The sequence below is a fragment of the Lepisma saccharinum genome, chromosome 3 (genome assembly GCF_977018435.1).
Source record: "Lepisma saccharinum chromosome 3, izLepSacc3.1, whole genome shotgun sequence".
NCBI classification, from domain to species: Eukaryota; Metazoa; Arthropoda; class Insecta; order Zygentoma; family Lepismatidae; genus Lepisma; species Lepisma saccharinum.
The window spans coordinates 45050127-45076373 of record NC_139231.1 but is presented as its reverse complement, the minus strand read 5'-3'; the positions used below and the strand labels follow the sequence as shown (position 1 = coordinate 45076373).

General features: G+C 38.0%; 1 protein-coding gene across 3 annotated transcripts in view; it reads right to left on the bottom strand.

Annotated features, from left to right (window-relative positions):
- Sema2a (Semaphorin 2a) overlaps positions 1 to 26247 on the bottom strand; it is a 1542453-nt gene that overhangs the window by 25682 nt on the left and 1490524 nt on the right. For all 3 annotated transcript variants that reach the window (XM_083118491.1, XM_083118494.1, XM_083118493.1), the window contains 3 exons: positions 8948 to 9178; positions 4643 to 4879; positions 1154 to 1330 (listed from right to left, as the gene is read on the bottom strand). In XM_083118491.1, the coding sequence (XP_082974617.1) occupies positions 1154 to 1330; positions 4643 to 4879; positions 8948 to 9178 (645 nt within the window). The remainder of the gene's footprint in view (positions 1 to 1153; positions 1331 to 4642; positions 4880 to 8947; positions 9179 to 26247) is intronic.

Here is a 26247-nt window from a genome sequence, read left to right as displayed (position 1 = left end):
GGGGTAGGGAAGGGCTAGGTGTAGTTCTATGCATAGGGTTACCAAAATTGCACACTTGTATAATGTGATCCTAAACTGCAAATCTTGCTGCCACCGGTGTGAGAATTTTAGCAAGTGTTCAATATTACAGAAATACAAATATGTTTTCGACAAAGTGGAAAATTATTTAACTTTCTACCGACAGAAAATAAAACAACATCTGAGCCAGGGAAAAACCTACGTTTCAAATAGTTTGAACAGCAAAAACTGTATTAATTAAAATGCCTCCCCGATGGTGCAGCGGTAGCGTCGTTGCCTTGTAATCAAGGGGTCCCGGGTTTGATTCCTGGTGGAGGCATATAGTGGTTCGGATCCCACTTCAAACTGTAGGTCCAGTCCTAATTAGCCTTACTGTGCATAAAGTGGACTTAAAACATCAACTCGATCAATCAAGTATTAATTTAAAAAAGTATTGCATGTGAATCTGTTTATTGGGTGACACTGAATGTAAATACAGTAATTCTAAGTGATGCCATATTTTTTGATGCATGTAAACAGCACTTATATCTGTAGGTCATTGTAGTAAGGAGGGTGGTGTGGAGAAATGCCCTTTTCCAATTTTAGCACATCCACAACTCTTTCACAGAAAGAAATGGGTCATTTTTACACCCTGGCCCTAGAAAAGGGGTTGAGAGATAAGCTTCTATCCCAAAATGTAATATTACAATAGGTAAAAGGTAAACTAGACAAAGGATAACGTAGATAAGGCATAACTTACACCACATGCCATCATTTCACTAAGTAATGAAGTCCAGTTTTGGCATGTACTTACTATTTTCCTCTAGATTTCACCACATCATGTGGCTTCCTCAGGAGATAAGACAAGAATAGTCTCTGTAGTTGCCAGCCAGAGATGGGAGTAGGTAGGAGTGACAGGGCACAGCATTGCCTTTTACCATTTTAACCTAACTTACATTCCCATGTTTTAAACTTTGACTATTCTTGTCAAGGATAACGTGTTCAATGCCACATGATTTCATGTGCAAATTTCAATGTTTTCATATATGAACACCCACACAATCAAAATAATCCAAAGTGAAGTCTGAGCAAAACCACAGAGCAAAAAGATATTACATGTTAAATTTTATATTTGTGTATATTTGTGTAAACTTACTTGTCCCCACATAGTAAATGGTGTACTCCTGTTGATTTCCGTAAATGCCTACTTTCACTTTGTCAACAACAATATGTGTGAATAAAACGTCTCTCTTGTAAAAAACAGGTTTTGCATTCTCATGAGCCACAGCAGCGTCCATCAGAGGGTGAGATCGGATGAAGTTCAATACCGTATCTGCAACAGTAAAGTAGTATTAGTATTTTTTTAAAACTAAAACTTGCAGGAACCAAAATGTACATATATGATACAGTGAATGACAAGATAGAAAGTTTATCAACACCAGAGCACTGCTACTGTAGCAATCTTAGGATGTCTCAAGTGCACAAATGTCCCACAACAAGTGTACAACAAAGCAGAAGCACCAACATCTACTAACAACTCATCATTTTTTTAGGTTTAATAATGGGTGACTAAGGATGCAAAGAGAATTTCTTGAACAAGGGAAACATTGGCTAGTGCATTCCAAGAGGATTCCAGGGCCCTATGTTGCTACCCCCCACTGAAAATTGATCAGTACAAGAAAGCAAGAGCTGGAATCTATGGTAAGATCTCATGATAAATAAAAATTCAGTCCAGCCAATAGGAGGAAATTAATATGCAGATATTATATTATTTTCAAGTTTTCTTTCAGTTATTTTTACTGTTAATTAGGGCTGAGCCGACCAGGGGTATCTGTATCGGTAAGTATCGGTTGATATTGTTGCACCAATACTAGCCGATACCATTGTTTTTGAGTCGCTAGAAGTGCAACCAAAAACAAAATTTGTTCCTTTCCAAAGGTTTGTTCACGTTCTCCAACTTACCTTTGTTTTATTTTAATTAAAAAGAAAGAAAGAAAGAAAAAAAAGAAAAAGAAAAATAGTTGTGCATTTGTTAAATGAATCTGTACTCAAGTTCCTGTGAACAGCAAGTACGTGACACAAAGATCCATACGCAGATCAAACTTCCGTGCAAATGAAGCATAATGTGAAATTATCCCCATAGGAGTTCGCTGCTTCTGTTTAGTTTTCTTCGAAGTCTACCAGGCTTTGTTCGTACAGATGTGGTCTCTTGTAACAATAACCCCAATGAGGTTCCAGAAACCAATGATGCACCTGTGGCTAATCCTTCCACTTTCTTTGGTGTTTGTGGACATCTGTCTCTTCGGAGACTTCCCGCAGTCAAAAAGGTCATCGCCCATGAAAGTAGTGGACGTGTCTCGGATATAGTACATAGCACATTCCTGGAAATTCAAATACCTGGGCTAATCCCACCTCTTCCTTTCCAACTTTAGACTTTTTGTTGTCCCGACCTGGATAACTGAGTTTCAACAGGCATATTTCGGCACAAGGAATGCGGCAAGGAAATAATTTTCTTTGAATGACAGTTGATGACACTTACTTTCTAGAAAGTGTAGTGGTGCGTTTGGATTTCCTTCCATGCCAAGCCATAGAACTGTACATTTATTTTAGAAATTATTTGCCGATAGTATATATATCGAAAGCAAAGTCACATCGGAATATCACTGTACTGAACAATCACCTGATATAGAAGCAAGAGACTGGTAAAGTTTTCATTCTCTCCTTACATTTTGTTTACTAATTTTTATTATCTTTGTTAAAGGACAAAAGAGAGAAGAGATTGATTTCACATTACAGCTTTACTGTTGGTTTTAGACGTCGTGTCCGGGCCTGGTAAATCGCCAATTATTCTTGTGTTTATGGATAATTTAATGTTAGTTTTGGGAAGAGTGATCCCTTAGTTTTAGAGGAGGTTGAAGAGACATGATCTCATTTTTCATCATTGGGGGAGAGGGAGACGACAACGACACAATTGCCTAGCTCTTAGCTTCACTTAATATTTCTCTAATATTTGAAATATCTAATCGATTGTCACTGATCTAAAAGAGGACTGTAAAGTTGAAATGCATTGTTGCAACAGAACATTGTTTGGTGGGTTAATTTATTCATTGCCCCCCTCGTCAGAAATGCATACGTATAAAATGTAATAATAATAATTACACACACACACACACACATTATATATATATATTAGCCTTTGTTATTTTAAATTGGAATTATACAAGTATCGATATGGATCGGCGAGAGCATCGGTATTGGTTCAATGTGGTATCGACTCAGCCCTACTGTTGATCATTATTACTATTTGTAGGTATGAAGCCATAGATCCAGCAACGTATCACATCACCCTGCATCTCCTCCCTTCCAAATGCAAAAGTTTATTTTGCACACTGGAGGAAGTCATATGAGGTTAATAATATTCATGAACAACTCTATTTTCAATGTAAATATATTCAACATGCTAAAGAAAACTATAACACCATTAAGCCTTGTTTCCATGATTATGAAAAACTACTAGAAGTGTGAGACATATCACTACCATCCGATCAATTTTTGTTAAAGATATGATTATTATTTCTAATGTCATACAATATCAAAACAAATTTGAAAACTGCAAATAAATAAATAAAAGTATTTAGTTACAATAAATAGTGTTTGATGCATGCATTATGAATAATACATAAAACTAAGAAATTTGTTTCAGTGTGGCCAATTTGGATTCTCACTCGAAGTCTTAGATGTACACACTTTGTTAAGGTGTCCATTGAACCACAATATGGAGGAAAAGGACTTACACTGATCAATCACGTTATTAGTTCCTGAACTTTCTCTTTCATACAATGGGAGAAGCGATTGGCAGTGAATCATTGTTATTTTGGTTATTTTTATAGAGGTGAGAGACTCATTTTTTACATGTTGATTTAACTCTGTATGACTACCAATCAACCTAGCAAATGGAAACAGCACAGTGGTTTCTTTGTAGTGAGTTTATCGAGAAATATTTATTTAGTCTTATGAGATTTGCGAATTGCAGAGATAAACTCGCCTGAATGGAGACAGTGTTGTCTCTGTAGCAATATAAGCAGATCTATGGGACCTCATTCTTCCACTGCGTATAAAATATGCTTTAACCAACTAAACATTTTAGGGGGGGGGGGGTGTTTCAACCATTGTTAAAAGTAAGTTCTTATGAATTCTCAAAAATAAAGTATTAAGCAAAATTAACAAATATCTAAACACAGTTTGTGAGAGAGAAAACAATCTATTTCCATCACTTTCTCATTGTTACGACACAAAGGATTTCACTGTTATTTCATAAACATAAACGATGCGAAATGTAATCCATGAAGTGATTTTCTTTTGTTATTTGTTACTGCTCTTGAAAATAGGTTCAACACAGAAATATGCACTATTTATTTGAACATTACAGCATTTCTCATTATATGTGCATGAATGCATTGTTTAAAAAATATAACATAACAAAATATTACATATTTACAGCATCTGATTCCACATTCTATTTACAACAAAATGTGTAAAACATTCATATTTCTTCTTAATTCCCTTTCTTTCTAATGGTATCATCAATAACAATAACTATATGTAAACAAGTAATGTGCATGAAGTACAAGAGAAAAAAAAATACCTGGCAATGTTGCTGTATCATTCACACATTCCCCTGGCCTAGGTTCAGGAACTTTGCTGCTGAGAACTGGAAGCCATGCTGAGTTGCTCGTTTCCTGGTGTTTGAATTTCCCTTTGAAGGCTTCCTGGATGTCGCTGATGGTAAACGAACATATTGCAGACCCCATCAACCCGTTCATGGAGGTTGTGAATGTGCAGTAGAATCGTGAATCATCACCAGGAATCTTATAAATGCCCTCTGCAAGGGAATCAAGACAAAGTGTTGTTAAAATAATCAGAGGTGGGGCAATGTTAAACTGATACATACATCTAATGGCATACTGTATTTCACCACGTAATTGTTGCAGATTTTATGCCAATTTGTTTTTGCAAAAAAGGGGTGTGACAATTATGTGAAGCTTCTTGTTTTTAAAGAAAAAGTGTTAACAATTTCCAGTCTAAAAAAAGTTAACACATTAGTTGTTGATTTGTGCATTATAGTCAAAATACTACACTTGAGAAAATTTACTACAATGTTACGAAGTACAAACATACAAAATTTAATCTTTGTGTCTATACGGCTATCATTGCTTTCATTATGTGATGTGCCAATGTGATGATAGGTTATTAACCAATTATTGGACTGAAAAAACAGGGTGTGATAATTATGTGGTGAAATATGGTAGTTAGTGGAGGCAGACTTCCCTCTCAGCCTAAATAGTCGCCAAGTACGTACTAAAATTACAAAAGCAAAATCTTTATTTGCCATTTGTTGCTAACATACAGTGTGAATATGATGATTCGATTGCATAAATATTTTTTGTACCGACAGTGTCCACAAAAATGAATGTATAATTTATGTATTAGTGTGTGTTATATTTGATAAACACTAAAAATGGAAAGAATGGAAGAACATACTCTAATGTGTATGTACAAAATTCATAGTGTTTATGTTTTGTTGTATGTTGCTACACAGATGTGTCAAAGTATTGAAGATTTGTTAAGGTCGGTTGAATAAACATTGCTAACTGGAGATCTATTTGATTTATGATTCGGGAATGAACTAAATTCACACTTCTTCCACAATTTATCAATCGCAGATGATAAAAAAAATATGTTTGGCAATGTGGCAAAATTATTGTAAACATCCATAATCTAGACATATCGCTAGCATGCCTGAGATGTTACCTATTGTTCAGAACTGAACTGCAAATATTTTAAAGACATTTAAGAAAATTCATATATATAATATTCGAAGAAAGAATGAGTGAGGTGCTGGATACTGTAAAAATTAGCACATAACTGTAACTTTAGTAAAATCACGCAAAGCAGATACTTTGTTTGAGTTGGTGTTTTAAGTCCATTTTATGCACAGAGAGGCTAATCGGGGCTGGACCTTCAGTTTAAAGTAGAATCCGAACCACTATGTGCCTCCACCAGGTATCAATACCGGGGCCCCTTGATTGCAAGGCAACAACACTATTACTGCGCCACCGGGGAGGCCCCCAAAGCAGATACTATACAACCATTTATTATGATGATGTGCCACATGGATAATTGGTCAATAATGATGAAAGCAACTGTCGGTTGCAAAGAGAAAATATTCTAACATGAATAGAAATATTTTTAAAAACTATTTCCTTTTAATACAAAAAGACACACAACAATTTCCTCATATTCAGATTCAGAGCTATTGTTCATGTGAGGAGAGGTTTATTGCATTCATTTCGTTATTTACATGGTAATGTATTGCAGGTGGACCACTCATTCCTGTGTAAGTATCATATGGAATTTTCTTTGCATTTTATTTTAATAACTTCAGTTTTGAAATATAAAATGAGTGAGTTTCTCCGAATTTAAAAAAAATATTGAAACAGCAATGGCATTGTCCTCTCGGATGGATATTATGCACAAAATATTATTTCATTTTATGATAAAACAAATAACTATTCGAAATAAAAGAAGATATGTATAGCCTACATACAGGGGGTGGACAAAAATATGGAAACACCTCGTGAAATGAACATCTGAATTCACACGTTTATTATTTCAACATCTGTAGGTGGTGCTGCCGGATTCGCCCACTACCACTACCTATCCAACCTTCACACTACGTTGCAAGCTTCATTTGTTGTGAAGACAGTGTTCTGTGCAGTTGGCAGTGGATCATGTCAGAGCTAACAAAATTCGAACGTGGGCAAATTGTTGGAGCTTCCGTAACCAAGGTAGCCGAAGTGTTTAGTGTTTCGCAAGGCACGGTATCCAAGATTATGACCGCATACAGGACTACTGGAAAAACCGCATCTGATAAACACCAGTGTGGACGGAAATGTGTGTTGAGTGATAGAGATGCCAGAACATTGCGTAGGATTGTGACGAAAAATAAGAAGACTACAGCTGCAAAAGTGACTGCTGAACCGAATGACATGCTCAAAAAACCCTGCCAGCATCAAAACAGAACGAAGGCAGCTCCACAAGTAGGGTATTTCTGGATGAGCTGCAATTCCTAAGCCACTCATCAGTGATTAAAATGCCACTAAGAGGAGAAAGTGGTGCCAAAGTCATAAAACTTGGACTATGGGGCAGTGGAATAATGTCATTTGGTCAGATGAGTCCTGCTTCACACTCTTTCCGACTTGTGGCCGAGTTTATGTCCGGAGAACGCAAGCCCAAGCTTACGATTCCGATAGTTTGCTGCCAACAGTGAAACATGGTGGGGGTTCGATCATGGTATGGGCAGCCATATTGTGGTATTCTGTGGGTTCCATCATTACCCTGCAAGGTCAAGTCACTGCCAAGGACTACGTGACCATTTTGAGCGACCAGGTCCATCCCATGGTGCAAACTTTGTTCCCCAATGGTGATGCCATTTACCAAGACGACAAAGCTCCTGTTCACACAGCTCACATCGTCTAGGACTGGTTTTCTGAGCACTAGGATGAAGTGTCACATCTACCATGGCGACCACAATCGCCAGATCTCAATATTATTGAGACTTTGTGGTCTGTGTTGGAGAGAAATCTGCATGCGCGATATCCACCTCCATCACCATTAACGGAACTTACAATGTTTTGCAAGAAGAATGGTATAACATTCCCTTGAAAACCATACAGGATCTCTATTTGTCCATTCTGAGAAGACTGCAGGTGCAGGCAGTTCTGCATGCCAAAGGTTCTCCTACACCATATTAGTCACGGAAACGTGTTTTTCGTTGGGTGTTTCCATATTTTTGTCCACCCCCTGTATCATGAGGAGAGGAAGTTTAACCAAGAAAAATGCAATCTGTTCAGTTCATAACACAATAGCTACAACAGCCTAAGTTGCATGATCATTTACATTCAGTGGACAAAATTAAAATGAAATGTCATTAGGTTGGATAAAATAAAGCGTAGTGGTAATATTTTAAAACTCCCTCTTCATCCTAATGCAAGTTTCAAAATAATATCAGTAAAAGTAAGTGGGTCATATTTTCTGCTTGTGTCAACACTTGCTTGCTTTCACTCTACCTCTTGGTAATTGTGAAATAAAACAATATGCTCTAGCTGTCATTTAAGTTTACGTTTTAACGTTAAATTTTAAGAAAACGTCTCAAACATTATATAAGATCAACACAATAATATCATTCACTCGTTTAAAAAAATGGAAAGAAATATTTATTATTATTGTCCAACTGCATGCTTTGAGGTTCTTTACCGTATTACAGGCCCGTAGTGATGGAGTAGGCTGGGATGGGGGGGGGGGGGGCTGAATGCAAAAGTTTACCTAGCATGCTGAGAGCTCTTACACTTATTTCAAAACATTTCTTCTATACATAACCCCCCTCCCATCTTCTACAGGGTTTGGCAATATATATCTACCACTTTCAAAGGTTTGTATTCCCCTTAGTAAGGATGAAACCCAGCATGGTAGGTAAGGGCACGAGGAATGCCATTTCTGTAGCAATGGAATGTTGGACCCTTAAACACCCTGTTTTTGTAGTAGAGGTGTATTTTAAAAGTAATCTGCCTGTGATTTCTTTTTCTGGGGGGTATCTCAAGTGCAGAGTTTTTGAACATGTATCCCTAACTTAGATACCCTGAAGAGAAGAATTAGGGAGGAAGTACAGCCAATTCCACCCTCAGTGCTGGTGTCTGTAATGGATAATTTTGTTTGTCGATTCTGTACAACATAGAATGGTGGCTATCTACCTGATGTGATTTGCAAAAAATAAGACAAAGTGAACAGTGTTGTGTTATTGTCTTACAAATGGCATTATGTTATCTATCAATTACCACTTGAAAATGATGGATATATATTGCTGGACCCTATATATATATCTAATACTTACGTATCTCATTGAAGTAGAATGGGAATTCTCCTGGGATGGAGCAGTTCAAGCGGGCTTTCAAGTATGTGGCCCAGTTCTGACTAAGGATATTCTTGCCACCTGTGTCCTTCTTACACACCCTTGCTACCCGTGAGTATACATTCTTTCCACAGTTGATGTACTCCACTGCAGTCTCACGGAAGAAAAAGTAGACATATTCACCGATGTCATAGGAGCCAACAAAATTAGGTTCTGCGAAAGACAAGAAAAATTGACATTAAAGAATTTGTGCAGAGTATATATTACGTAATTCTTATATACGTATACTAGTGAGAACAAAGTAACATTCCATTCATACAGCATCCTTGGATTAATTTATGATTCATGAGTTTTCATACTAGGCCTTATTTAAAACAGGCTATATCAGTGCCGGATCTACAAATCTTGGCCCCCCCCCCCACCTACCTACCTTCACACACACACACACACAGATATATATATATATATATATATATATATATATATATATATATATATATAATGTATGTGTGTCTGTAATTCTTGATCTCATGTTGACAAAGTCAAATATAGGGCCTAGAGGGATTACCTATAAAAAGTAAAGGAGTTACGCTGGGTACACTTGGTCATTATAGAAATAACAGGTTAGGCTTATGGCCTTAGGGGGAACCATATTGGTCTGTTCCAAGCGGACGTCCACCATATTGAGTTCTACTATTTTTTTTAAAAAATGGGAAAGGGGCGATGCCCGTTTCAGAGCAGAATCCTGCGTAATTTCCCACTTGGTGTGTGCGAAGTTTCTGTGTGCAAAAGTTATGCATTATGTTGAAAGTTATACATTGTGCCCCTTATAGGTACGGAAGGGGGGAGGAGGAGAACTGGAGGGGCCCTGGCCCCTCCGGTTTCGGCGCCCGTGGTGATGTGATATACACTATATAACTGTTTTCTCACACCTGGAAAATGATACACGTGTTCTTACAATCATGAAGTCATAACTTTTGATGATTAAAGATAGGTTGAAGAAACCTTCACCACTTCATTTCTCGTAAAATTCTAACCTGACTGCCACGTGGGAGACCCTAGGTGGGTGATCTAAGGTCGGCTTTTTCCCTGCATAAAGCAACTCCAGGGTCCAGCCAGCTGCAAATAAAATGGTACCTGGTGGGGAGTAAAGGTGGGCAGAGCGTGCCGCTGATCACATCACTTCCAAGATGTCAGACATTGGAGATTTGTTGGGCCCCACTCCCACATACCCTAAATGTGCCTTCATGTACAGGGAACTTTTCCTTTACCTGTATATATTGTATTCGTTCCTGCACCCCTGAGCAACTACGTTTATTTTTTACGTACACGAACCCTCTACTATGTGAATGGCTGAGGGCTCCCATAAGGCTTACTTGTCTCCGCCCCCCGCACTGTGGGGGTTTTGCGGGTTGTAGATCCAGCACTGGGCTATATCTTATATATTAAAAAAAAAATACCCATCTCATATACCACAAAACTCCAAGGGTTTACCTCTCCTGTAAAACGTATGTAACCTGCTACTTGATTCCAATGAAACAAGTCACTTGAACTATCTTTGGGTATACACATACTGTACAACTGACTGTTTCAGCCAGAGCTTAAAGTGAGCCGAACGCACCAGAACTCTGTTTTGGAAAATCAGTTTGGTGCTGGAACTCAGTTTGTACTGTGACAATTGAAATCCGTTTTTTCAAAAGTCCATCCTTTGTTACATTAATTCTTGTAAACGATAGATGCAGAAGAAAAGAGAAAGTTCTTGTACTAAATTTGTCAACTGTCTGCGAGTGGTTGGGAAATTTTAAAAATAACATATTTCCGTCAGTGTTATTCGTTTAAGATGTAAATGAGAACCTAATTTCCTGAAATGACAGCCGTGATAGATCTTGTTTATATGTTTATTTTGAATGCAATATAATAATACTAAATTAATAATCAGTGTTGTTTTTTTTTCTGGCGTGACAAGTGGACTTGTTGTTCATTTGTTTGAAATCGCGGAGGTACAAAGCCAGCAAGTTGTTTGTTGCAGTTCTTCTAATGTGTGGAAATGTATTAGAACATTTACAAATGCTATGTGATTTCTGTGGTGAAAAACAAGTGTTTAAAACGTGGAAAACCAACGTGTCCTCAGTTATATCTACTGATCGTATTTGGCGCTGCAGTCGAAGTGCTGTTCGAAAGATCTTCACTTCCAGTCCACGACTTCAAGACCGCACTGCAAGACCATTCTCGAAGTATGCTCGCTTCAAGTACGGCCTGTATTTGTTTTAATGCTTTTCTTCTGAAGTTGGTAGATGGTCACTCAAGTTCACCAGTATCACAAACATAAATTTTGCTGTTATTTTATAAAAATAATTTTATATTTCAAGCCTACATTTTCGTGCATATGCATATAGAAGCCATATTAGTGGAGGAGATAATTCTGATAGAAGGGAAGAGAGTGATATGGGAAATGAAATTTTCAAGCGTTGTATATACCTTTATAGAGTGTGATTCATTGATGAGAAAATTAGGCATTCTAAGAATGCGCATCAGGATTTTCATTACCACATTTGCAAATTTTGTTGAGTTTTAAAATGTATTTTTGCTAGGTGTGCTGGTGAACGCACGTGTCTCGTTCTTAACCTATTGATGAAAACTATGACCTGCCGTGGGAGTGTGTACAAATAGAACAATGGGTCTTTAGTTGCAAAGTCTGCTATCCATCTATATGCATTACCCACAACCTTAAATTGTTCCTTGCACCATTCGTTCCATCGATCCGTGATTTTTATTTTTACTCGTGGTAATAAATCCATATACCATAATCTGTTGGAACTTATGTGTTGTAAGTCTCAGGCTTGTTTAGCATATAAGCCCACACGTTCATTTCCTACGTTAATATTATGTGCTTTAACGTAACTGAATTGTATGTCAATGTTCCTTTTACAAGCAAATTGAACCTGTTGAATAATTAGAATATTGAGAATAGATTGATGACATAATTTAGGATAAGATACTCTCAATAAATATACTGTTTACTAAAAGTCAAAGGAAAAATCATTATTACCACATGCATTACCACCCTGTATATACATGGCATCAATGATCAAATGATAGGGTCTGACAGTTAAGCCCTTCTTCATAAATATGTAGAAAGGAAACCTGAAATATTTTATTAAAAAAATATTAAATATTTTTCGTAGTCTTCGACCATTTCCGTAATTTCTGAACAGTATTATCTTGATTCGAGTGTACACTAGTTCTCGGAAAGTCTGCCAGCAGCACGGGAAGTAGTCAGTTGCAGAACCAGCAGGGTTACTTAAGAAATACGGCAGTAAGGAAGAACAAAGTATATACGGAGTCTCGATTTTTTGCGGTGTGATTTTCATGGCTTAAGACAAGATTAAGTGAAAGTAAGGTGAAGGGACTTCCATAATCAGATAAAATTTAAAGAAACTTTTTGAGAAATTACATCTCGAATAATATTTGTCCCACAAATATATCTACGTTACTCTATGAAAAGTAGAGAAATGGCGAAAACACAGTATTTTATGTAAAATGTATAGAGTAAACGAAAAATCTATAATATATCTCAAAATATGCAACATGAAATTTGTCCACATTTGCCACTTTTACTTGGCTACATAAAAAAATACATGTAAATAAATAATAATCTGCGTTCCATCGTGACGATTAAACTAAAAGCAGAAATGCGCGACGTTAAACAACAGGATACAGGTCCATTAAATTTAATTCCCTTTGGAGTTAAAACGCAGTCTTCCCACTTGCAAGTGAATAAGAGATGAAATAAATTTAAAGACAAAAGGCGGTTGGATTTTTATTATTAGCCCATTTGAACCTCTCGTTTCTTTATTACCTTCATTCTTCATTTGTTTTTCTTTAACCCTGGTAAAGATTAGCCAGCACTTGCTAACGACCTTCTCAGTCTCAATCTATTTTCTTTAAAAAAAATTCTCTGCTGAACATATTCCCCGGCCACAAAGCATGCAATTTCATAAATGATTAAAAAAAAAGGAAAGGGGGGGGGGGGAGATTCTGAGACAATCTTCTCGGCAATTTACCACGAACAATTAGACCGAATATAAAGACAAAAGGATGAGCCGTAATAAAGGTTTAATGAGCAGGGTTAAGAAGGCGCAAAAAATTCGGCGTTTTAAACTTTCAGCGGTTGGTCCAAAAAGGAAGAAAAAATCTAACTAGGTCGAGCTCCGGGCCGGTGAAGAATATAATATAGAGAGAAGACACTGGCCCTTGCACGAAAAGAAGGCGCTCCGAGCTTATGGGCTAATTTACATGTAATAGGTCTAGAGTTCTTTATCTTTCAGAAGTGGGAAGACTTAATTTTCTATATACAGCAGGGTTCTTCGTCGCTCGGCGAGGCATACGCTTTCCTCATTAAGAACTTGTTAAATATTTTAGTTCCTCGTTGATATTGGAACGGCGCTGTGGTCGTCCAGAGAAGACTACTTTGAAACAAATCAGTGTTCGAGTAGTTGTTTCTGTCCAGGCAAGGAGAAGAGTTTAGCGACTATACGGTTCATGTCATCACACAATTCTACCTTGAAGCAATGACCTGACTTCCTATATTAGGGCCTGTTCTCCATAAACTGAAGGGGGATTTATAAAATTCGAGCACCTTAAGGATATTCTTTGTTTTGGGGCCTTCCGACATTACTACTACTACTACTACTACTATACTCTGTCCCAGTTATCTCTGGAGTAGGCGAACGAAAACAAATCTATGCGCAAGTAGTGACGCAGGACTGATTCATCAATGAACACGTGAGAAGGAACGGCATTGCGTGGAAGGGGGAAAGCAACTGAAGTTACCAGGCTTCGCAGGAGCGTGTGCTGCTTCGTTCTGCCCACTCGATTTCCTCCCCTTCTCTGACGTTATGCGCGGTCTTACTCCAGGGTATAGCAGTTTTGTTATCATGGTACTTCACTTCCACTAATTGCATGCTGTGTATTAATAACACTTGTAAACTTTAAAAAATATAGACCTATCTGATTCCTTTGCAGTCGCCATACAGACTTACACTCCGATTATAATACAGTACTGAAAACAGGGTCATCATTTAAGAAGTTATTTAAACACTAGAAACTGCTTCCATCTACTTTCTTTCATGAAATAAGCAAGTAACAAGAACGAACGAAGTTAATGTAACCAAAACCACGTGACCATTTGATATTTTTTTCCTTTTCTACGTCCTAGTTTGGTGTACAGCTGATAATACAAAGCTTTACCACTTCAATATAACAGCCACGTTAAATGGTACGGATTTTATCACGTGCACCCGCGCGCAAGCTGCCTTTCGAACAACCAATAAGATCTCTCAGAAGCCACGTGTAATTGTTTGCACTCACTTTGTTTTTACACCAGACAGAGAATTGTTATTGTGGTTTCCACGCTATTGTATGGTCAGTACTTGCGCCTGCAGAATGTGGACAAGTTATTTGGACTGCTAGTGTTGCCACCCAAGATTATATACCGGTACCACTAAAATGCTACTTTTTCACTCAGGGCGTAAAATAATCTGCTCCTGATCCACATTAGTCGCAAACTACAGATTGACATGGTTTAAGTCACAAAATGTCTAATTATGAACTTGTGACAATATCTTATCGTTCTTTTCTCCCCAAAAATGGCATTGTGGGGGAAAAATACTGATTTGAGCCATTCATTAATTTCTAGAATTTCCTGGGACAGAGGAAAACGGCAATCAAAAGTATTAAACATACAGTAAAACCTCGTTGATCCGGACTAATGGGGGATAAGTTGACCGGTTTAACGAAAGTCCGGATTAACTGAAATAACCTAAAAGAACAGTAGAAAGTGCATTAAAACGCCATTTATAGCAACAAAACACTTTTATTATGGTGTATTTAAAGAGCATAGGCCTAAATACACTATACAGTCACTCGGGGGAATATGCCCATCGGGGTTAAATGCTCGTATTTCGTGCAACGTTAATGTTATGGCAACTCTGCGACTCTTGTTTGAAAGCGCCCTCCGTGGTAAGACGAGGCAGCAGGTTTGGAGCTTGTGAGAAGAATCTGAAGCCATTCAGGGTTAATTTCATGAAATAAGAACACAATTTTTGAGGTAATAATTTCTTGAACGTTGCTGCATTAACAGTGTGCAATAATATTCCCAAGAGAGAAAGAAACTGTATTGTATTTGGTGTAAAGATCAAGAGTCAGGGAAACATATCTGCAGAGTGAAACTGCCGCATGGTGCTCAGAGTTGCCAACCCAGTGATTCAAATTTCTGCTTGTAGCTGTGGGTTGATATGCCCACAGAAATTAAGTACAATATGCACATGGGCATTATTATGAGAAGAAAGGACCACATGGGCCTCCTCGATGGCGTAGTGGTAGCGTCATCGCCTTGTAATCAAGGGGTCGCGGGTTCGATACCCGGTTGAGGCACACAGTGGTTCGGATCCCACTTTAAACTGTAGGTCCAGTCCCGATTAGCCTTACTGTGCATAAAGTGGACTTAAAACACCAAATCAAACCAAACCAAGAAAGGACCACAATGTGACTGGATCCAGTGTATTCGTTTTACCAAATTCACGTCATTGTGTCCAAAGTGCAATGCAATTTCTCACAAATGTAAACAGTAAAAGAGGCTATGGCAAATTCAAAATAAATGTTGTTAGAAACAGGGACATGTAACGTAACGCAATTCATTGGTATTTGTCACCGTTCCGCGTTATTTCCGTACCGGGTACCGCGTACCGGCCCAAGTGCTGTGGACCGTTCCAAGGAAAATACCAGAACCTCTTGGTAAGGCGAACAGTAACGCTTCTGCTATACCGTTCCGTTCGTACCAGAGAGTGCTTCGGGGACGACAGCTTTGGGTACACAGAGTGGAACGTTAAAATACCCGTACCAGAAAGCATGGAACTTGATCCTTGTCTGAATGCCGGTTCCGTTACGGTACGTACCTCTCCTTAGAATCATACCGGTACAAATTCATGATGGGTATACCTGAAACTTTAGGATCGGGTACAATTGTAACAAAACCTATTTTCAACAAATCAAATGGGTATTGAATGGATCAGAAAATATATGTCACTTAACTCTTCATTTTAAAACTTTCATTGTTGAATTCTTGAAAAATCGATAAGAACTAATATTAATGGAGGTTGTAGGCAATAAAATATAAATTGTATATATAAAAATAAATATGGAATCGTGAGATTTGTTATTAATAATGTTACTTTTATATAACCAATACACGTAATATTAGGGTGCAAGGTGAACATATTAAAAAAAAATCTTTTCAAGCAAGATATTGAAAGTTCGACATGATGATAGTTTATGTAATTAGAATATTACCAACTAATACATGTGGGAAAAAGGGAACGTTAATGTACGCCATATTGAGAAATGTTACTTCTTAAGATAGAGAAGTGAAATTCGATTTGGTGGTAGATCTTGCTAATTAGTGCATGTTAAATCAACATGATTGTGGAAAACACGAAGTTGATGGACGCCATATTGAAAAATGTTACTTCTTAAGAAAGAGACGTGAAATTCGGTTTGACGGTAGCATGTGCTAATTCGTGTATGGCAAATCAACATGATTGTGGAAAACCGGACGTTGGTGGACGTCATATTGAAAAATGTTACTTCTTATGATAGAGAAGTGAAATTTGGTTTGATGGTAGCTTATGGGAATTAGAGCATGACAAATGAACATGATTCTGGAAAACCTGAGTTTGATGGAATTCATATTTAATTTTTAATAAATAAAAACTAAATCGACACTCAAAAGTATTTATTTTTCAACATGGCGTCTATCAACTTCCAGTTTTACAGACAGCATATGCATTGTCCATGTTCGAATTAGCAAGCGCAATAATCTAACCGAATTTCACTTCATCTTAATAAAATGCATTTTTCATTATGCCGTCCATCGACTTTCGGTTTTATAATATCATATAAATTGACCATGTTCTAATTAACATAAGCAACCACCAAAGGAAAGAGGAATATAAAGTAATTTTTTTCCGTTAACAACCGGTTTTCCCTAATCATGTTGATTTCCAATGCAGTAATATCCATAATATCATAAAACCGAAGTTCAGTCCTCTGAAGAAATAACATTTTTAAATATGACATCCATCAACCTCAGGTTTTCCAGAATCATGTTGATTTGCCATGCTCTAATTCCCATAAGCTACCATCAAACCGAATTTCACTGCTGTATCTTAAGAATTGACGTCTTTCAATATGGCGACCATCAACTTCCGGTTCTCCAGAATCATGTTTATATGCCATGCTCTAATTCCCATAAGCTACCATCAAACCGAATTTCACTCCCTTATATTAAGGAATTACATTTTTTAATATGTCGTCCATCAATTTCCGATTTTCCATAACCAAGTTGATTTGTAATGCTCTAATTCCCATAAGCTAACATTAAACCGAATCTCACTGCTCTATCTAAAGAAGTAACATTTTTCAATATGGCGTCCATCAATTTCCGGTTTTCCAAAACCATATTGATTTGTTATGGTCTAATTCCCATAAGCTACGATCAAACCGAATTTCACTAATCTATCTTAAGAAATAACATTTTTCAAAATGGCGTCCATCAACTTTCGGTTTTCCAGAATCATGTTGATTTGCTATGCTCTAATTCCCATAAGCTACCATAAAACCGAATTTCACTGATGTATCTTAAGAATTAACGTCTTTCAATATGGCAACCATCAACTTCCGGTTTTCCAGAATCATGTTTATTTGCCAAGTTCTAATTCCTATAAGATACCATGAAACCGAATTTCACTTTTTCAATATGGCGTCCATGAACTTCAGGTTTTCCGGAATCACATTGATTTGCCATGGCCTAATTCCCATAAGCTACCATCAAGCCGAATTTCACTCCTCTGTCTTAGAAAATAACATTTTTCAATATGGCGTCCACCAACTTCCGGTTTTCGGGAAACACGTTGATTTGCCATGCTCTAATTCCCATAAGCTACCTTCAAGCCGAATTTCACTTCTCTGTCTTAGAAAATAACATTTTTCAATATGGCGTCCACCAACTTCCGGTTTTCCGGAATCACGTTGATTTGCCATGCTCTAATTCCCATAAGCTACCATCAAACTGAATTTCACTTCTATATCTTAAAAGGTAAAATTTTTCAATATGCCGTCCATCAACTTCCGGTTTTCCACAATCATGTTTATTTGCCATGCTTTAATTAGCATAATCTACCGTCAAACTCAATTTCACTTCTCTACCTATTTTAAAAGTAATGGGGCCTACTGCACATGCCGGCTAGTAACAGGTTGCCTGAATGACGAATATCGACCTTCTGCACAGGTCGTTGTAATTAGTATATTATACATGAGCTTGTTAAAACTAATTGTTTCTATTGAGTCATTCCATGCGAAATCAACACAGCCTTTGACCTGACCATCTCCGATTTTCATGAAATTTGGGGAATTGAAACTATGCATGGAACTTAGTAACTATGGAAATTTTTAGTTTCGTGCGTCTTGTAATTGTTAAATTATTCAAGGTCAAATTTAGCATAAATTGCCTTTTTTGAGCCCGCTTAGCTATACTAAATCTGCTGTAACTCCGCCCCTATTTTGCCTAGGAAGCTCAAATAAAGCTTATTGTACAGGGAATTGAACAAGCTTTCCAGTGATATATAACAAGCCTACCTTTGGATAAAAATATAATTTTGTCACGTGACCTTGACTTTTGACCTTGAATATCTCAAAACATGTCATCACCAAAAATCGTGAAAAAAATATATTTGGTCCCTCATACCATACTCTAAAACATATCAAAAAATCATTCTGGGACTGCAATGGGATCAGAAGATACAAAATAATATGTGTAACTATGTGACTGATAAAAGCCCGATTACATGAACTATGAAGAGTCAAATGTCCCTTAACACCCCCTACAAAATGTAAAGGAGTTATCCTGGGTGTAATTGGTCATGAAAGAAATAGGTTAGGCACAGGGAGATCCCTAGCCGTGTGTGTCAAGCGCAGATCCGGCATATTGTTGACCGCCATATTGAATTCAACGCAAAAATTTCAAAGGAAAGGGGGTGGTGTGATATATCAAATGAGGCTAGAATTTCACGAGAAATGTCTACATAGTGTGGTCACACTCTGTCCTGTTTCAAAACTCTCGAAAAGTGCCATATCCCATAAGCAAGGGTGAAAAAACCTGTTCACTTAACAAATCCAAGAAGCCCTCACCATTTAAGGTTCCGTTGTTGAATATGGACCAACCATTTCCGTTCGCCATACATTATACCACATAATTAGCTTACCAGCAACAACCATACGACTGAGCAAATCACAGGTATTGCATATTATTTTTATTAATTTAACGTGAACATAAAAATTTGCCTCGTCACTGAAGAATTTTTCATTTCAAAGGAAGTGTCACGTAATGTTTGAGATACTTCTCCCAATATTCTTCACTATTCAACTATTTGGTGAATGTAGCTGATTAAAATCATATGCAATGTTGCGTATACTTCTTTCTCTCAAAAAAGGTGTCAGCGGGATGTCGATGAGTTCCTAACACGTTAGGAGCATTCCAATGCTTTGTTTTTAACACCTCGAAAAGGAGAAAATGGTTACAAGCATGCAGTAATAAATTTTTGCTGGTTAAATATATGTTGGATAAACCTTCGTCACTTCATTTCTCGTGAAATTATAGCCTGATTTGATATATCACATCACCCCCTTTCCTTTGAAATTTTTGCGTTGAATTCAATATGGCGGTCAACAATATGCCGGATCTGCGCTTGACACACACGGCTAGGGATCTCCCTGTGCCTAACCTATTTCTTTCATGACCAATTACACCCAGGATAACTCCTTTACATTTTGTAGGGGGTGTTAAGGGACATTTGACTCGTCATAGTTCATATAATGGGTCACATAGTTACACATATTATTTTGTATCTTCTGATCCCATTGCAGTCCCAGAATGATTTTTTGATATGTTTTAGAGTATGGTATGAGGGACCAAATATATTTTTTTCACGATTTTTGGTGATGACATGTTTTGAGATATTCAAGGTCAAAAGTCAAGGTCACGTGACAAAATTATATTTTTATCCAAAGGTAGGCTTGTTATATATCACTGGAAAGCTTGTTCAATTCCCTGTACAATAAGCTTTATTTGAGCTTCCTAGGCTAAATAGGGGCGGAGTTACAGCACATTTAGTATAGCTAAGCGGGCTCAAAAAGGGCAATTTCTGCAAACTTTGACCTTGAATAATTTAACAATTACAAGACGCACGAGACTAAAAATTTTCATAGTTACTAAGTTCTATGCATAGTTTCAACTCCCCAAATTTCATGAAAATCGGAGATGGTCAGGTTAAAAATTGCACATATCTGTGTTGATTTGGCATGGAATGACTCTATTGTTAATAGTTTGCCAGAGTGACGGTCTTCGAAATTTTTGCATAGCTGATACCATTATTAACAAATTAATGAAAGATAAACTAGATAGTATTTATACATATTTTTCGGATAAATAATATCCAGAAAGATCACGAATTACTTTTTTCTAAAGTTATTATAATAATTTTTAAACAAAGAAGTGTATATTTATCGGTATTCCATTTGCTGCTGCGGAATTTTGATTGACAGTAAACTGTTATGATACGTACTGGAAATTCCTGTTACAAATGTTACCCGCTTCATCCATTTCTATCCACGTACCGGTATTTTAATAACAAGCGCTGGTCATAGTGTTTCAGTACCGGTTACCAACTTGTGGTTCCATTTCGTACCCGGTAGCCACCGTTCAGGTACAGTATGTACGGGTATACGATCGTGTCCGTTCCATCCGAGACCCGTTCCACTCAGTACCTGAAGGGAATGGGTCGTTGAGTAACGGTACGCCTAATTTACCCAGGTTGTAGGTAGGTCCAATCAGTCCGGTACTGTGTGGAACGCCAATGCCACTGTAACGCATATCGATAGTTCCGTTCGTAACTTGACAGCGTTACAAGTTGGGTTACGTTACTTGTCTCTGGTTAGAAACGCTATGCTTGTCTGTACAAATGATATTCTGTTTACGAAACAAACGTTAATAATCTTCCAGTTAATGCTGTGTATTATTTTCTTTTAAATAACTGTTATGCCATGTCAAGTAAGTATTACGTACAACAATTGTTTCTTGTATTGGGCATTTTACCCTGAACACGGAGTTATTTGCCCAAATTGACGTTTATCTGTTTATTTTTCTATGGTTCTTTTGCTATAAGACTTACAGTAATAAAACGTATAGGTAACAATAACAAAACATGTAGCTTTCATTTGACATTCTTTCTATTGCGACACTCCTTCATTTAGCGAAGCTCTAAACCGAAAAAAAAAAAAAATGGGCGTATTCCCCCGAGTGATTCTACAGTACAGTAGCTACAAAGTCTACGAGAAACAGAATTTCATCAGTGGTTGACTGCTTTTTCTTTGGGAAGTTCTCTTTTTGACTTCTAGCCACATTTTAAAACCTTTCATTCTGATTTTTTCTTTCTTTTTTTTCCTGTCCGGATTAAGCGAAGTCTGGCTTATCGGGGTACGGATTAACGAGGTTTTACTGTACTTATATGTGGGCCATATTAATGTGTTAACGAGATTTCATTTTTCATTTCGAAGAGCTAATAGCCCATACTTCATAAGGCAAGGAATGGAATCAGTGGTCGTTTCAAGAACAGTAAAATAATAGTAATAATAATAAAATCTTAGCAAATGCAATGGACCAGATAATTGTATAGATGTACATTTCAACATTTTGCAAAATATTTATATCCTATTTCAGTTCTTAAGCGTCGAGTTCATACGAATTAACGCAACTTCACCTTTTCATTGTTTTCCGTTACACTCAATGTTCCCAACATCGCGCACACAACTAAAACGATTATACTATTTGCACTAAAGGAAAGCTCTGTAAAGGTAATGCACACATACTTAGCCTACTTTGTTTGTTATTTTACTCTTTGTTTACAAGTCGGCTCGTTAACATGGTGCCGCCGCATGCTATGTCGTCACATGAAACTCACCTACAGGGGAGAGACAGCATGATGTGTAAACACTGTTCGAATGTCTGCAAATGGCGCTCGTGCCCTGCCACCGAATCAACTAACTCGATACGCATACGCCACTAGGTAGTGATTGCTGCTACAACTGTTTTAAGCATTCCCATTGGCTGGTAGCTTTTTGGGGTAGTAAATAATCTGTGGTGGTTAGGTTAGGCGGTTACGCTTGTTGGGTTTGGTTATCTTAGAAGAAGAAGAAGCAGTAATACCGACCTACGCACTATTCTGACCACAGCGCTGCTGCGGCAAGATTTGCAACTTATTTTGTCTGTGGATTTCTTTCGAAATATAAAATCAGGTTTTACGGAGGAGAAACCTCCTTCATTAGCAAAGCTTCTTTATAAAGATACAAACACTCTGTCTATATGTTGACTAATTTAATTTGAGAATTCGGTCAATGTAGTTCTATGGCGAGTACAATACATTAAGAATAAGCATTTAAATGCTCAAAAGATTTTTATTGAATTCTGAGGAAAATAAAGCGATACGTTCAAGTTCGTACTGCTCTACCAAGAAGAGATAAACCCTCTGCCGCTGTCGCGAAAATTCAACCCTATTTGAAGGGTAATCAGCTGCTTGCCATGCAATCCTCTCCCTGCGTTGCCAAAATGTTCTTACGACCTTCGACACATTGTCGCCACCTTACCCAGTGCTAAGTATCTGTATAATCATGAAGTGGAAAACTGTACACAGATACTACAGACGTAATATTTAAAGCTGTTGAATTTGTTGACAACGAGGCAAGGAAGAAAAGTTGTAATATGGCACCACGGGGGTACTCGGGCACACATGCGGTGGCAGAGAAGAAAACAAATGACTGTCCACTTTAGTTCGAGAGTTGGCCGAGCTCTTTCTCTTCCTGGTACACCCAACGGCGAAAGAATCAGTAGGCGAATTGTCCACCACCACTTTCATTCGGTCTGAATTACACAATGTGATGACAATGAATTGAAATATAGGCGCCAATAAGCAGAGAACAATGGCTGCTTCGAACCAACATAGTTTCATTCCTTAAATCAACACAGGATGTAGAATAAAAAAGTAATGAAAATAGCGGTGGACAATTTGCTTACCATTATCTTTGCCGTTGACTGTACGACTATATGAATGAGTAATGCAGAGACCTAACGAGAAATTTGTACGTCGTTATGACAATTTCGGAACTTAACGAATGAAAATACCTCAGAACGACCAAGAGTTTCCGAAAAGTAATGAAGGAGGAGGGGGGCAGAGAAAAGACTTCTTCAGCCAAGTTAACAATCTAAACGAAGTCTCCAAAAAACGAGGATGAACCAATTGAAACTCCATCAACCAGCAAGCGGTTCTTCGAATTATCTTCATTAAAGTCAGAAACAAAGCCGATTTAATATTCATACGTTCAAGACATTTTTTTCTCGAGTAACAATTATGCAAATCTCAGCTGAAATTACGGGAATTAAACGCTACAAGGCGAGCTAGTCAGGCCAAAACGAGAGGGAAGTGGGGTTGCGAGTGTGGTCTCTAGGGGGGCAGACCAGGAAGATTAAGGGAGAAAGGGGGAAAGAAAATCTCCCGACAAAGAGTTTCCAGGGCTTGATCTATTTCTGCCATTCCTCTGCAAAGCCTCCTTTTCAAATTTCCGAGCCTGAATGAAGGTGCGGCGTTGGCAACATCGGTTGCTGATCTGGCATCGATGGAATCCCTTGCCTCGCTCCTCCCGAGACTCAGTACACGGAAGGAAACCTAGATGGTATTGAATAAATGGAAATTCTCGAAGGAACTGACATGCGTCGATACAAACCGGTGAACGACAGAAGGAAGTGTTCTGGGATATACTCAGATACTTCCGTCAGAGTTTTTTCAGTAGCATACTCCTCCCCGCTACTGCCGAGTCATTATGTGGATGCCAACAAGACAATTGAATTCGAATGTTCATTGTCACGTACACAAACTGCGTTGCTTTTCTTTCAACGGTTATAAAAGATGCTGCGTAAATAAGTTTGGAAAGTGGGTAAGAGATGGCACCACCCACGAGAACTTATACGATTGTAAATAGAGACAACGGAAAGAGCAGATGTGATGAAATAACGATTGTATATATTAATACTAATTATAAGGAAATAAATAAATAAGTTTAAAATAATAACAGGATATAAATAAGGAGAAAAGGGGAATTATCATTCAGTAATGACATAAGCGATTAATATACAAAAGTAAAGAAGTCGAATTGCAATTTCGATTTTGTGTCTATTACAGTTCCCACGAACTGAGAGTTTCGTGCGGCTTTTGGGTTGTTTTCCCAGGTGTAGCGCCATTTCTCGGCAGCACCCAAGCACATTTGGAGGCGCATACATTGTAGCTCCAAGTTAAGGTTAGCGCCGGCCAGGCGGCGATCTTTAACTAACCTCTTTCTCTTTGTTTATTTGGAAGATCGATATTTACGTCAATTGATATAAAGGGAAGCTCATTTAATGATCCACGGACAAAGAATAATCCAGATAGCAAGGATATAAAATGTTCCTTAGAAAAATCAGGGAACGAAACCAAAGATGTAAATAAAGAGTAACGAAAGGATGAGGAATAAAGATGTAAATATATAGAAGAAGGAATATTAGCGATTATAAGAAGAAGAAGCCTTATTAATTGCAAGAAGAAGGCAATTTAATTATTAAATACAAGGAGAAGAAGATCCATTAATCATAAGAAGAAGATGCCATATTAATTATAAGAAGAAGATGCCATATTGATCATAAGAAGAAGACGCCATATTAATTATAAGAAGAAGATGCCATACTGATCACAAGAAGAAGAGGCCATAAGAAGAAGATGCCATATTGATTATAAGAAGAAGAAGCCTGAAGAAGATTGGTTAGAATTAATAAAAAATATAAATAGAAGAAAATTACTGTATGAAAAGACTTCAAAAGTTATTTAATATTTGTACATAAATAATCAAGAATATAGTACGAATTGTACCCTCAGTAGTGGGTTAAATCTGTTGTTTCTTTCCATATATTTGTAGCGTTAGTAACCCTGATCTGTGCCCAGAGGTATCTCATTGTCTCTCCCCTGTGCTAAGCTGGTAGGTGTTTACGCGAGGGACGTGGCATCATTCATTTCTGTTTGTGTTTTTTTGTTTGTTTGTTTTACAAATACAGGGTGTACTCAAAAGAACTCGACGAATTTAGAGTCCATTCCATACATATCTCACATGAGATTTCGAGTCGAAGAGAAGAGGTACGTCAAAGGTTGATGATACCATGTGACTTAGTAAACAACACGGGGAGTTGGGGGTGGGAGCATAGTCCTGATAGCACAGCTTAGCAGGTCATCATTCCAGTTCACAGTTATACCTGGCACCTTCTCAACTAGCGGGTGGGAAGAAACGATTCAGCGATCGGTTCAGTTGTATTCGGTTGGCGTCGTTTACTCTCGTGTCTCAAAGGGCAAAATGTCGCTCACATTAGGAGATATCCCATCGCCAACTGAATACTATGTTGTCGTATGTGCATCTGCACGAACTCTTCAGAAGAGCTGAAGAGTTGAATACACTACACGACTTGATTGAGTTGGTGGTTTAAGTTCACTTTATGCCCAGTAAGGCTAATCGGAACTGAACCTAGAGTTTAAAGTGGGACCCGAACCACTATGTGCCTCAACCGGGTATCGAACCCGGGACCCCTTGATTACAAGATGACGACGGCACCACTGCGCCATCGAGGAGGCCGAATACACTACAAGAATTTCGCAAACATTTTATTGATGTTGATGACCACCTGACATACTTCGGAACGTGACGCATTAGCATTTACGGAACCCGACAACCTCATCAACTCATTTCAAACGAAAAGTAGAGATACGACAACACAGTATTCAGCCGGCGCCATGTTGCCAACCTTACTGTAACCACAGTTTTCTCCCTCCCACGGTTGTACACGCTGTTTCGGGAACATGTAGGCCGCGCATAACGGTAAAGGAGGAGAAAAAGCGAGTGGGCTGAACGAAGCAGTGCGCGTTGCTGCAAGCGGCTGGTAGCTGCAGTTGCGTTTCCCCCTCAATGCACTCACTTCCCCTCTCACGCGTTCATTGGTCTAGCCCTGTCGAGTCATTACTTGCGCAGAGACTTGCTTCCGTTCGCTTGCTCCAGAGATTCCCGGGATAGAGTGTAGACACGAGAAGAGCGGTCAAAGAGCC